Source organism: Chelmon rostratus, chromosome 8 (assembly GCF_017976325.1).
Source record: "Chelmon rostratus isolate fCheRos1 chromosome 8, fCheRos1.pri, whole genome shotgun sequence".
Lineage (NCBI taxonomy): Eukaryota > Metazoa > Chordata > Actinopteri > Chaetodontiformes > Chaetodontidae > Chelmon > Chelmon rostratus.
Window position 1 is genome coordinate 15,379,324 of NC_055665.1, and position 13,371 is coordinate 15,392,694.

At 41.6% G+C, this 13,371-nt stretch overlaps 1 protein-coding gene across 8 annotated transcripts; it reads left to right on the top strand.

The window, feature by feature from the left end:
- Nucleotides 1–35: 35 nt before the first annotated feature.
- On the top strand, nt 36–12,780 carry LOC121609928 (aryl hydrocarbon receptor nuclear translocator-like). 8 transcript variants are annotated; one of them, XM_041941712.1, is made up of 21 exons: nt 36–356; nt 1,004–1,097; nt 1,240–1,284; nt 1,391–1,441; nt 1,626–1,673; nt 2,324–2,537; nt 3,228–3,441; nt 3,580–3,682; nt 3,788–3,853; nt 4,052–4,137; nt 4,298–4,374; nt 4,899–5,033; nt 5,168–5,242; nt 6,295–6,446; nt 6,716–6,838; nt 7,349–7,436; nt 8,882–9,069; nt 9,893–10,106; nt 10,288–10,465; nt 10,548–10,684; nt 10,780–12,780. In XM_041941712.1, the coding sequence occupies exons 1-21, from the start codon at nt 320–322 to the stop codon at nt 10,861–10,863; spliced, it is 2,409 nt and encodes an 802-aa protein (XP_041797646.1). In that variant the 5' UTR covers nt 36–319; the 3' UTR covers nt 10,864–12,780. The 8 variants fall into 8 exon arrangements, with proteins under 8 accessions (XP_041797646.1, XP_041797648.1, XP_041797647.1 ...); XM_041941714.1 differs by having other exon boundaries at nt 10,291–10,465; XM_041941713.1 differs by having other exon boundaries at nt 9,896–10,106.
- The last annotated feature ends 591 nt before the right edge of the window (nt 12,781–13,371 follow it).

Sequence of the window (13,371 nt, forward strand, 5' to 3'; positions counted from 1 at the left end):
ATAGAAAGAGCAGAAAAGCAAACACTGTGGACAGCTTGCGCTCTGCTAGCCTGGAACGCCATCTTAAATAGAAAGGGGGTTTAAACCGGGAGAAAACACGAAAAAGGGTTCTGGGGGGCGCAAACTGTTATTTTCGTTTGTTTTTTAAATCCCCTGGACGTCCTGGGACAGTTGTAGTCATGGCTTTGCGCGTTTCTATCACGGAGTAAAGGCGCATACGCAAGGAAATCGGCAAAGCACTTGTTAGCCTCTAGCTAGCTAGCAAGGGGGAGGGGCGGGGGGTTTGAGGATTTTTTTTCAGAGCCGAAGTTGTTTGTTTATGTTATTCCACTCGGAAATGTCCTCTTCAAACCCAGGTAAAGTTCAATTAAAATCACAGCGACAGTTTAGTTACATGGAACAACGCAACTGTTAGTCGGTTGTAGGCGTTTTCTCATGCAGATCTGAAGTGGACACTTTCCTAAAGATAGCGTGACAGCATCAGCTAAGTTAGCTTAGTAGCAAATGCCACAGCAAGGCTAGCTGGCTATTGCATAAGTGGTCGCTTGCTGGCATGCTAGCCAGCTCACAGTGGCTAGATTAACGCTAGCTAATAGTTAAGATTGCTCTGTTGTGATATTTTTACACGGCCAAATGAGATAACGTAAGGTGAGAAGTTAGCTTAGTACCAAGCTCGTGTATTTCATATGTCTCTGCTAGGTAGTGTTGCTTAATAATGATATAATGCTAAATGTATCTTTAACGGTAGCTTTGTGTCGTGATTGTCTTAGGTCTCTACATACCATCTGCAAACACGAATTGAGATTATACTTAGTTGATGAGGTGCTAACTTCTTGATAAATGCATAGGTTATGAAATAAAACCAATGCCATTCGAGTGTTAGTATTAATTTGGCCTGTATGCATGGGCACCAGTGAGTGGTTTAACGTTAGTTTCTTTTTCACAATAGGAAATCAACTTTAATCTGTGCTACATTTAGTCTATGCCTCTGTGTTATTAATAGAGCTACCAGACCCAAATCTGGGTATGGGGGGAAGTGGGACCCAAGCAAGTGGCGGGGCTGTTGTTCCAAAAGGGACCAACAAAAGACGACCTGCGTAAGTGTGTGTTAGCGCTACATTTTGTGATGACATGTCGGTATTCGCTCAACGATTTATCTTTTTCATATGATTGTGGTGAAAATTCATGTGAGAAAATTAGTGTGACGCTACTCATGTGGTGCTCTTGTCTTTATTACAGGCCAGACTTTGATGATGATGATGAAGAAGGCAATAAATTGTTCAGGTTTGCCTCAGTTTGTTCAGCCATAAATCAAAATAAGGCAGTATATTAAGTGTTTGGATTGTTAGGACTGCTGAGATAACAAGGAGTGTTGTCTGTTTTTCCTCAGGTGTGAAGATGATACGGGGGGCTCCAATAATGACAAAGAGCGCTTTGCCAGGTAGGAGGATGACTTAGAACTCGATGTGTGTTGGGCGTGTCGGGGGAGCAGTTTTATTGATACACACATGCTGCTTTCTCCCTACTTTTTAATTTATTTTTTTTATTTTTTTTTTACTTTTTAAACTTTTTATTTTGGTAGTGATTTTTGGGCTTGTGTTTTAGTGGGTTGGTTTCATTTCCAGGTTTTTGGAAGAAGATCAGAGTTTTGCAGATAAGGAAAAACTAGCCAGGTATGGCCTGTACCACTGTGGAAGGCTCCCTCTCCTGCTTGTATCATAACAATATTGAATGCACTGATCAAATACTATCCTGTCTGGCTGGTATCCCAGCAAACTATCATTTAGACAGCACAAAATTACTGGTATATTCTGCCGCTTAATGCGTCTGTTTTGGTGCTTGTCAGAATGTTATGTTTCTTTGCCCAAGGTAGCTGGTTGTCTCTCTCAACCCACCACTGTGTCATGTGTCACTAACTGTTATGCTGTCTGTGACTCAGATACTTCTTTCACTTTTATAATCCCTTCCTCTTGAGCAACTGTCCTCTCTGTCTCTTTTGTCTCCCCCCCTCTCAGGACATCTGAAGGGTCTTTCTCTTTCTGCACTTGCTCTCTTTTGCCACAACGACTGGCCTTGAAAGACCAGACTCTCTTGCTCTCTCACTATCATTTTTATAGACCATTGACTACACGTTATTGTTTTGGGCATCCATTATTTCTCTCACCTTTTCTCATTCCCACCTCTTCTTCCCAATTGACATACTTACATTGCAGCTCTAACTCTAAACTCTACTCCATGTTGTCCACCTGCCCGTCTGTTACCCCCATCTCAATCCCTCCTATCCTCTCCACCTATACCTTCCTCCCTCGTTTCCTCACTCCAGGGAGAATCACAGTGAGATTGAGAGGCGGAGGCGAAACAAGATGACCGCCTACATCACAGAATTGTCAGACATGGTTCCCACCTGTAGTGCACTTGCACGGAAACCAGACAAACTAACCATCCTACGAATGGCCGTGTCCCATATGAAGTCTCTGAGAGGAAGTGGCAATACCAACGCAGATGGGTCATACAAACCCTCTTTTCTCACTGACCAGGTATGAGCAATTGAGACAGAGACATTTAGAAATTGATAGGTCGTCAGCTGTGAAGTATATCAGAGTAGACTGAATTCATAGTGGGAAAGTCTTAGGAATTTGCCGAAGGCATGCTCAGAATGGGAAAAAAATTCTGACAAAGTAGTACTACCTTTGTAGAAGTCAGCAAAGTCAAAATAATATGCAAGCTACACAGCCACAGTGTAGTTCACACTAAACCTCTCTGAGCTCAATGGAAATAAGAGTGAAAGAGGACTGAAAGTAGCACCTTTTCAGTCAGGAAGTTAGTTTTCTCACATGGTAGCTGAAGGGCAGTTGCTGTCTTTGAATTTGTTAGTGTAATCTAATTTCGTCTCTTGGTTAACATGTAAATTGTTCAAAAATACACTTTGTGAATATGCAGTCACTGTAGGAGAGCCTCAAGTACCTTACACCCTCCTGATGAAGCTTCTTGCTATAAGGTGAAAAGAGGCAACTGGCGTAACAATCATGGAGTTAGGATGTCTTTATACACCCTCCCCAGGTAGACAGCAGTGTAGATAGCAAAGATCAAGGTGCATAGGCATTTGGATCTAAATTTTGAGAAAAGGGCGTTAATCGCAAAAAGAGTGAAACTACAAAGCCTTTAGGTTCATGCTCCGTGATAGATATCTCACTGCTTAGCATGTCTTTGATGCCATCTGTCTATAGGAGCTGAAGCATCTCATACTGGAGGCAGCCGATGGCTTCCTTTTCGTGGTGTCATGTGAGACTGGCCGCATTGTTTATGTCTCTGACTCCCTGACACCCGTCCTCAACCAGTCACAGTCTGAATGGCTTGGCTCCTCCCTTTATGATCAGCTCCACCCAGATGACACAGAGAAGCTCAGGGAGCAGCTCTCAACTGCAGAGAATAACAGCACAGGTACGTAGGATATACACACACTAAGTATGCAGACAGTCTATTTCTGATCACTGTTTATCTCAAAAGCTTGTCCTTTGTCAGTATAGAAAACATGATCACCTCGTGATTTGAGCTGAATCTGACTATTTGCCTTTAAAGGGAGGATGTTGGACTTGAAGACCGGAACGGTGAAGAAGGAAGGCCAACAGTCGTCAGCCAGAATGAGTATGGGAGCCCGTCGATCGTTCATTTGCAGAATGAGGTGTGACTTATATTTTGGTTAATTATCCAGTTCATTATTTTTATTGATATGTGTGCCTAGATGCATTAATTACCCATGGGATGGCCTGTGTTGTTGTACTTGCAGGTGTGGCTCTTGTCCAGTGGAACCAATGTCTATGAACAGACTGAACTTCCTTAGGAATAGAAACAGGTAACAAAAACCACACAATTTTTCTTTTTCGTGTTAGTTCTTTAAAATTGTGTTGGGTATTACTGTGCAGAAGATAAGCATACCCCGTGAAAGCCTGTAGCAAAAAAATCTAAGATGTACGCACAATTTTATTATTTCCATAGAAATAGGACTTGTTGATCTTGGCTTCATATTTTACAATTTCTTCCTTCACCCCAGGAATGGTTTGGGCACAGCTAAGGAAGGGGAGCCCCAGTATGTAGTGGTCCACTGTACAGGGTACATCAAGGCCTGGCCCCCTGCAGGTAATAACTAGTAATTTTGTAAGGTTTGCCCATAGCCATCTGTTATATTTGCTTCATGATTAAACTAGGAACTGTAAATTATGCTAAATGTAATTAATCACATTCATGAATTATTCCTTGGGGCCCATGTTAACACAGTATTTGCATGTTTTGTCTTTAGGAGTATCCTTAACAGATGATGATGCAGACAACACTCAGGGGAGTCGCTACTGTCTAGTTGCCATCGGGAGATTACAGGTATGATGGATACCTCGTGTGTAGATATATGTCCGTCTTTTGTGCTGAAGCAAATTACAGTGACAATCAATGGAATTGTAACCATTTGATTGGATCTTGATCTTCATAGGGGAAAATTTGTACACCTCTCCAACAAACTGCAACAATATTTGATTCTTATATCAACAGTTCAAGAATAATATTACCTTTACTGGTGGGAAAGAATCTACAGTCTTATCTTATCTAAGTGGATTATTGCTCATGTTTACACTGTTACATTGTGTTTTGAAATGTTATCTTCGCCTGTAAGCTGTCGATGGAACATCGATGATATTCATGACTTTTGAGTAAGCACCCAACAGGCACAGTGATGATTTGTCCAAATAGATAACCTGATGAAATTGAACATATAACATACAATGCACAGTGTGGCTTTTAAAGTATAAACTTGCTATGATCCATTGAACATAATTTTGATCGCTTGTATTATTTTGGGTGTTATGCAAAAAATTGAGTTTCGCCTTTATTTCCCCTCCCTCTGTCAGGTGACTTGTTGCCCAGGTGACACAGACATAAACAGTATCAGTGTTCCAGTGGAGTTCATCTCACGCCATAACTGCCAGGGCATGTTCACCTTCATAGACCACCGCTGTGTAGCGGCTGTGGGCTACCAGCCGCAGGTAAGACTCACATCTGGTGGAAATGTCAGGAACGGGGACTGTGTGCCAGGCGGCATCTCCTAACAACCGTTGTGCCAAAAGTTGGTGTTAATATCTTTTAGGCTAATCGTGGTTGTATCTGCTGTATGTTGCAGGAATTACTGGGGAAGAATATTCTGGAGCTCGCCCACCCTGAAGACCAGGGCTTACTGAGAGACAGCTTCCAACAGGTGAGGAATACGAATATTTGCGGCTTTTTGAGGACACATTTTTATTTCCCTTTATCTCTTGTTTTTGTACCACCACATTAGCGTGTTAAATACACTTAAGAATACTCCATTGCTTAGTAGACAAGTATTGCACTCCTATGACATTGTTGAGGCATTGTTGACTAAAAGTGGATAGTATAGAAAGAAAAGCTCAAAATCAATGCAGCAGAAGTCTGTTTTATTCCACACATTCTTCTTCGTTGTTGATGCCTATGTTACCCACAATGCTGTGGATAGTGGCCTCTTGACTGTACAGATTCAATTGTGTTACGCTAGCGGAGGCTAATGTAGCTTCGAGCCGCTAGCCTCAAGCAGAGATGTGGAGTGGGCTAAAGGCTTCTGGTAAAGTCACTTTTAGCCTTCAGCCCTATTCAGCGCTGCCTCAAGTGACATCATTTGAGGCAGTTTTATCAGATTTCATGCAGCTCCCTCTTGAGCCATTAAAGGCTTAGTACAGCCTTTTCTCATATGCAGTTGTACACAAGACTTTGATGTGTTTCCATTTAAGTAGCTGGGTTATTCTCGGCTTCCTGCAATAGTCTGATTTCTTAAATGTGCCAGTTTTTAATCTGGGTAGGCTCTTGGAGATTTCCCATCAGATATCCCTCGAAGGCTGATTTCATGGTCATGTTTACGCCATACCAGGGGTCTAATCTGCATGTGTGTGTGCATATACATGACAAAGGCTTAACATGAGGAAAATATGGCTGTGACAGCAACCTTGCATTCAAATAAAAGAATTCAAAGTCAGAATAAAACTAACCTTAAACAGCCTCTTTAAGTTTAAATCAGCCACTTTCCCACAGCTGAAAATTTGACTATTGGTAAAATTAAGACTTTTATGCTATAAGGAAAACTGCACTTTCTGTTACCAGAGAGCATTGGAGAACATCCAATTACCTGTGTAACCTGATATCTCCCTCTGACAACATTTTCTGTGTGCATGTAAACCTACTGCTCAGTGATTAAACACCAGATTATGAGTGTTTGACTTGCTGGACTTGTGTCCACAGGTAGTGAAACTGAAGGGCCAGGTCCTGTCAGTGATGTTTCGGTTTCGCTCCAAATCAAGAGAATGGATCTGGATAAGAACCAGCTCCTTCACCTTCCAGAACCCATTTTCAGAGGAGATTGAGTATATTATCTGCACCAACGTCAATGTCAAGTGAGTAACACAAGCCATAGACTGATTTTACCAATACTGATGATTATGTAACATGATTACACAATCAAATACAGCACATAATGAAACCATTGACGTCTTGAAATGTGAGTGTTGTGAAAGATCCCCTGGTCTGAATGCTTACCTATCACCCTCAGTCCCCAGTTCCTCTTGCACCCTTACCACAACCTCTTTTAATAAACCGCACACTGTTCACTCTCTCCCTACCTCCCACCTCTCCTCTGCACCCATCTCTGATTGTGTGACAATAGAAACTCAACACAGGACCCCCTCACTCCCATCTCCTCCCCAGGGGGTTCGCTGCCCCCATCCCTGGGCCAGAGCAGCCCAAACTGCGCTCCTGTAGTTATCAGCCCTGGGCAGGTGGCCACCAGGTGAGACCAGGCCTGGCCTGACTATCCTCCCCCCTGCATGGGAGAACAGGGGCTGCTTCTTCATGGGATACTACGGCTGTTTGTAGCACACTACAGTCCTTCTACTTTTGTTTTCATTTTCCACTCTTGGTGATTTCACTCTCCATTGTATTCATCTCTGTTCCCCTGTCGTATTAGAAAAATAGTGCTGTTGTCTAATAAGAAGCATGTCTAATAGCTGTTTTCTTATAGTTGGTAGTGAATTTGATTTAAAGAGATTGAGTTTAAACAACGGAGGTATAGCATGTTAGCAGAGTGTATTTGTATGACAGACCTTCCTCTCCTGAAGCGTGTTGCTGTCTTCCTCTTCTGTCCTGGTTGCTCTTTTATGTTGCCATGGTGACCGGTGGCGGGTTGAGTGCTATTTTGTCAGCAGGTGTTTGGGATTTCTCTATCAACAGTGGAGGGCATGGAAATGGAAATGAGGCTGTTTTAGACTGACTCTCTCCCTCACTCTGTTTTCCTTTTCAGACAGCTACAGCAGCAGCAGCAGGCCGAGCTGGAGGGAGGTGGAACCAGAGATGGCCTGTATGAGGCAGGACCAATCACCCTCTCACAGGTTAGCCCACGCACATATGGCAACACATGAATGTCCAGTTTTATTGAAGCATAGATTATGCCCTGTTTCTGTTGGGTCCCCCAGTCCCTATAGTGACTGATTAGGCCTTCTTATGGAAACAGTGGCAGGATGTTGATTACGTGCTCAGCAGGAAAACTGAACAGGATGTTGAGAGAGTTCCATTGTGAAAAAGAACTGCCTGCTTTTCATACTTGAATTGGACACTTTCTCTGTTGGACTCAGTCATCTAAAGCTATTTTAAGCCTGGAATTGTTCCTGACAAAATTCAAAGTGTCACATTTGATCGCAGTCTTGACTGAAACTCCTTGCTTGCCTTCACCGTGCACGTAGTAGGAGAACAGCTATGCAGTCAGCTACCTTTAAGGTTTTTATGTCCCCGTGCCGGCAACAGCCGTGGCCAAAGGCATGATGTTTTTGGATTTGGATTAGTTGGCATGAGTACCGTGGTGAGGTGTCTCCAAGGAGGCTAAAGTGAAGTGGTGTGCACGTCTCTTCTACGCTGACCAGTATGTTTGACAAGATACATACTGCTGTTAAGCTACACAAAAGTATGTTGAACAGTAGTACACATATTGAGTATGTAGTGCATACTATGGACCTTCAGACGGGCTCTTACTGACAGATCTGACAAAATGGTGGATGTAACAATGAAACAATGACAGTTAAACTGCCTTGGAACTGTGCCAGTAGTGGTTGCTACTAGCAGCAGAAAATTTTGCAAACAGAAAAAAGCTAAACCAATTGCCGATGGCAGGACACTTTATTTACTTTATGTTATATAGTGTGTACTCTTTCTCCTGTCTCCTCTGCACATGTGACACCTGTTGCATGTTTGTTCCTGGAAAAGGGATTTCTCTCTGTGTATTGTGTTGTACAAATTGTAAAGACTATACATATTCATAACTAATAAGATACGCGAATAAAATTGACTAGGGATGCAGCTTCCGATTAGTGGTTGATTAATGATTACTATTTCATCATCAATTCATCCACTAAGCATTTTCTTAATTAGTTTTTTAGTTTTAGTTTAGAGTTTAATAAAATAAAAAGGCCTTGTTTGGATCTAGCAACAGTTCAGAACCCAAATAATCAGTTTGATTTTGTGGAAATCTATTCATCTATGACTGAATATTCATGTTTAAGAGAGTTGAAGCAGTGATCTGTCGTGAATGTTATTAAATAAATTAGGCCTTGTATTACCGAAACTAAACAGACATTTAATGGTGGTGCCATATTCGACAGCAGTTTCCCAGCCTCTGTAAACACACCAAATGCAAGTGTACTGAATTGGTAATATCAAGCAATTTAACTTTTAGGTTGAGCTGATCAATGTTCTCAATTGAAGTCAGGCCAGTTCTTCACCACTTAAACAGTTAAAGAGTTTTGGTGTGCAATTCCCGACTGGTACTTTTGGTTGTCCTCAGATGCCGGTGCAGCCAGTGACGGCAGCAGGGCCGGACCACAGCAAGAGCCTTGAGAAGCCAGAGCTCTACCCCTCCCTTTTCCAAGGCCCAGACCAGACCAAGGTCCTGCCCTCCACCCCTACTCCCTCCACACAGCTCTACTCTCCAGCCAACAACTTTACTGCTGGTCGTCCCAATGATGTGTACAGGTACGAAGTTTTCTGTGTGGACACATGTCTGTGCATGTGTTTACATGTACCTCAGATCTTAAACCTGGAGGCAGTACTTCTCTCTCTCTCAGACAGTTAATGTCACTTACCAGAGACAATAACTCAATAACTCCATGGTTATAGTTCTTACACAAACAACACAGCACAGAAATGAGGAGCATGCCTGTAGTTGTGTTCTGCTCTGTTGAGATCCGACTTAATTAGTGTATATTGTTAACTTTTTGCCAACCACAATATGTAATGTACTTCAGTTTTGATCTTAAGATAATGGGATTGTGTGTGTGTATATATATATGCGTGTGTGTGTGTGTGTGTGTATGAATAGCCACAGGGACTCTTTGCTGTCTTGAGAATGAATATATGTAGCCTTCCTACTGGTTTGCATGTCTGGAGGTTTTGCCTATAAGAGCAGAGCTGGCATGGGCACTTTTTGTCATGGTATTGTCTTATGTGCAACAATAGCTCATGGGAAAACTCCCAGTTCTGTCAATTGTGAATCTGCCATATACTGCAGTCCACATGAAGGATATAGGAGAACAAAGGCATCCCACATGTACTTTAAGTGGGTACAGCTGCTGCCTGACAAAAATTGTGGTCCCCTCTGAATGTATTCCCGAATGTGGTTACTGTATGTTTCAAGTTGCTGTTCTCACTGTTACCCTGCCTTTGAATGCCATTGCTTCATTTGCTGCAAACCTGAAAAGAACATGTTTGACAATGGGTGATATCAGTTTTTTATGTTGTTGTTTTCTCTCAGTAAACAGCCAGGTAACAGAGCTCCCTCTTTGGTCACATTTGTCAGCAGGCCAGTCAATATGACTCCACAGATAACTCCACAGATGGCACAGCCAGGCCACTCAGCGGGGCAGATATTGGCTCAGATGTCTCGTCAGAATGGAGTCCCACACTCAGTTACCCCGTCCAGCACTGGCACCCCCATCCACGGAGGACCAGCAGGAGGAGGATGGCCTGGGGCTGGTGCTGGACCTGGAGTGAGACCACAATTTAATAATCAGGTAAGCCAGTACAAGATTCATTGCTTGATTTTTGCTAAATGTTGGGTGTTCAGTCAATCTTCACTCACAAAGGAAACAAACTTTACATAGTGATACTTCTATAATATAATATCACTTATTAAGCATTGAGCCCACCTGTCTATTAGTTGGTAAATGGAGTAACTCTTCCTTTTCTACCCAGCAGGTGGCTCCCCAGCCAGCAAAGACCATGTCTCCACCATTTGCTCGCATGGGAGTATTTGGAGGTGGCACCTCCAACTCTTTTGACCAGATGCCTACAGGTGCTTCTCCCACCACAACCAGTGGTGCAAACTACCCACCCATTAATGTTCGTGCCAACCTCAACACCAATGGTTATGGTAGGTTGTGTGCATACATGTGTCAATTAATCTCTCTGTTTTATACAAGTGCATCCTCTCACCCCACTGTACTTTACCCCAGACGGCTCTCAGTCTGGGGCACAGTTCCCCACTCGGGCTGCAGAGGCAGTGTGGCCCCAGTGGCAAGGCCAGCAGCACTCTCAGAGCAATGCAGAGCAGCATCCTCATGCTCAGGGCAACCAGCAAGACATGTTTCCTGTAAGTGATACAAGTCTCATCTCTCTCTCAAGCACTTTCTTCTCCCCCTCTCAGTCACTCAAATTAAACCTCTTTGTCTCTTTGATCTGATTCAGGATGTGTTGTCTATGCTGGACCAGCCTGCCAACTTCAACAGCGATGACTTTGAGATTCCCATGTACCCTTCATTTAACGAGTGACCTGGTCAATACTTGTCTGCTGGTCTAGCCCTTTGTCTTCTTGACTGTTTTTGCCCTCAGTTTTTCTTATATTTAGCTCTTCAGCTCCTCTTCCTGCTCCTGAGAGTAGCACTAATCCCTTGCTTTGCATGGCTTAAATTGCACTGCCACAAGCCAGTTAAAGATGGAGGGATATATCTGACTGCAGATATATAGGGGAGGATAATCAAGGATTTGCTACTGACTAAAAGATGATTATTTTAACAATATTCCGGCCATTGTAAGAGAATTCTCTAGCTAGCATTTCCCAAAGCTCAACAACCTATGTTGTAGATATGTGATATATATATGTATATATACATATATAAAAATATATAAAAGCGCACAATCACACAACCACACTTGAATAGATTGCACAGAAATACTTTCTTACACTCTGGTAAACATACACACACACAAAGGCCTTTTATTTTAATATGTTCCTAGTTTTTCTCAGGCATTGATGTAGAGTGTATTTTGCTGTTTTACCCTTTAGCATGTAGACTAATCACTCCAATCATTTATTAAAACTCTCAGGAAATTGCAGGGATATACAGCTTTCTTTGGTGATTTTTAGATTCTCAGCTGTGGCACGCAAACCCACCACTGTCTGTCCTAACCTCACTCATGGTTTTAAATCCACAGCATGTCTCTGCATGTGAGCACTGCTTTCATGGAGCGCTTCTACAATACTGAGTACAGCTTTCTCTGTACAGTGGTGGCTTCACCTATAAATTTTGTAACTTTGTTTTTCCTCTACATGTGAGGGTTTTTCCTCCTTGAATGATTTACTTCAACAGACACATAGTGTTACAATGGCTACGTACTGTTTGTCTCAGTGCCCGTTGGAAATGTATACAATCTATTTTTCTTTGCCTACATATACATATATACAGTATGCATGTGTGTATGTATGTAAAATGGATGCATACAGAGTCATTATCAGCTTCTAACACTGTTGTAGGGTGTCTGACTCGCTTGATATTCTTCTTTCTGCTGCCCTGCTTTACCCTGTACCAATTATGGGCTTTTTGTACTCCTTTTGTAAAAGAAATACAAAAAAAGATATCTCACAGCAATAATTAACAAGCAGGAATTGTGTACTTTTAAAGCCATTCTTTGTCGTCATAAATGTTGTCCTTGAATAATGTTATTTTCAAATGGAGACATGTGGTAGTAATGTTTGATTTAATTGGACTGTTTCCCAGTATTTTATTGTTATTTCGAAATGTTTGATGATCTCTCGACCTTTCCATTGCCCTTGTCTGATTGGTATTTTATTAATGGTTTGATCAGGGTATTCAGGATCAAAATGGAATAAACAGAGATAAAAACAAGATAATCTACAAATGAGAACCCCCCAGAGTTTTTTTTTTTTTTTTTTTTTTTTTTAAGTATTTTGTCCTCCTGTTTATGACAAACATTTTACTTGGACTGAATCTTTGCCAACCAGATCCAATCACCTGTGTTTTACAATCAGTTTTTGGTAAATTTGTATTGTAGACGACTGTTGTCAGATGAAAGATACTGCTTCTAAAATGTTTTAATTTGTAATATGTGGAATTAGTTTAAATTTGACCCTTTTAATTACAGTTTTCCACTGTCAGTGTGTAACACTCACACACCAATGAGGACAAATTCTGTAATTGTATGTAAACGCGTGCTGATAATTGTCCAGTTTTTATCTTCATGAGGGTGGTATGTTGGTGACCTTGTTGTCTTTGTTATTGTTGGTAACCTCTTTGGTTGCTCTGTATTGAGTTTTTTTTTTTGTTTGTTTGTTTTCAATTATGTGAACTTTTATCACTCATAGAAACACAAATATATAAATATACTGTATATGTCTATGAAATGTTAAAGAAAGAAATGTTTGGTTTTTGTATTAAATTGTTATATTGTTGAAAATGAAGTCGGACTGTGTTTTGAACTGCACACACCTGTTTTCATGTATGGGAGGTTAATTTCTTTATCATTTAATCCTTAATCACAAAGTCATATTTCATGCTTTCATGCTTCTGCTTTACAGTAGCAGTGTGCTTTACTGATCACACTCATGCAAGAGCCACGGCTGTCTTTAATTACATCCATGCATGTATTGACTTCCCTGAAATAGTTAAATGTCATTAACTCGTAAAGAAACAAAAGCCAAAGTTGGTCATACTGGCCTCGTTTTTTTCCCTTCCCCATTCTATGTACCTGTGAAGACACAGAGATCTGTGGGTATGTCCTGGGATCAGTTTCTGCCTTCTTCATTCCCTCCTCTCTTTCTCAGCCTGGGGGTGAAAACAGATTTAATTAATGCTGGTACTGGTGTAAGATAGGTTTACAACTGTTTGGGTTGCACAGTGACGTCTTGTGCTGTAAATCTTGTTTTACCAGTATCCTTTCAACACACACTCGTCTTCTGCTGTTTTTGCTCAGATCCACTGTTATTAGCATAGAGTCACTTTACTCTTGACTTGTGTGTCTCCCTGTAGTGGCATCAGAGTA

What these genes read in the sequence shown, in the direction of transcription:
- LOC121609928 (XM_041941712.1), top strand. Translation starts at nt 320, where the DNA reads ATGTTATTCCACTCGGAAATGTCCTCTTCAAACCCAG. An exon ending in TTCCTTAGGAATAGAAACAG is followed by an intron (nt 3,854 to 4,051) that starts GTAACAAAAACC and finishes CCTTCACCCCAG; the next exon opens with GAATGGTTTGGGCACAGCTA. An exon ending in CAAGGCCTGGCCCCCTGCAG is followed by an intron (nt 4,138 to 4,297) that starts GTAATAACTAGT and finishes TTTTGTCTTTAG; the next exon opens with GAGTATCCTTAACAGATGAT.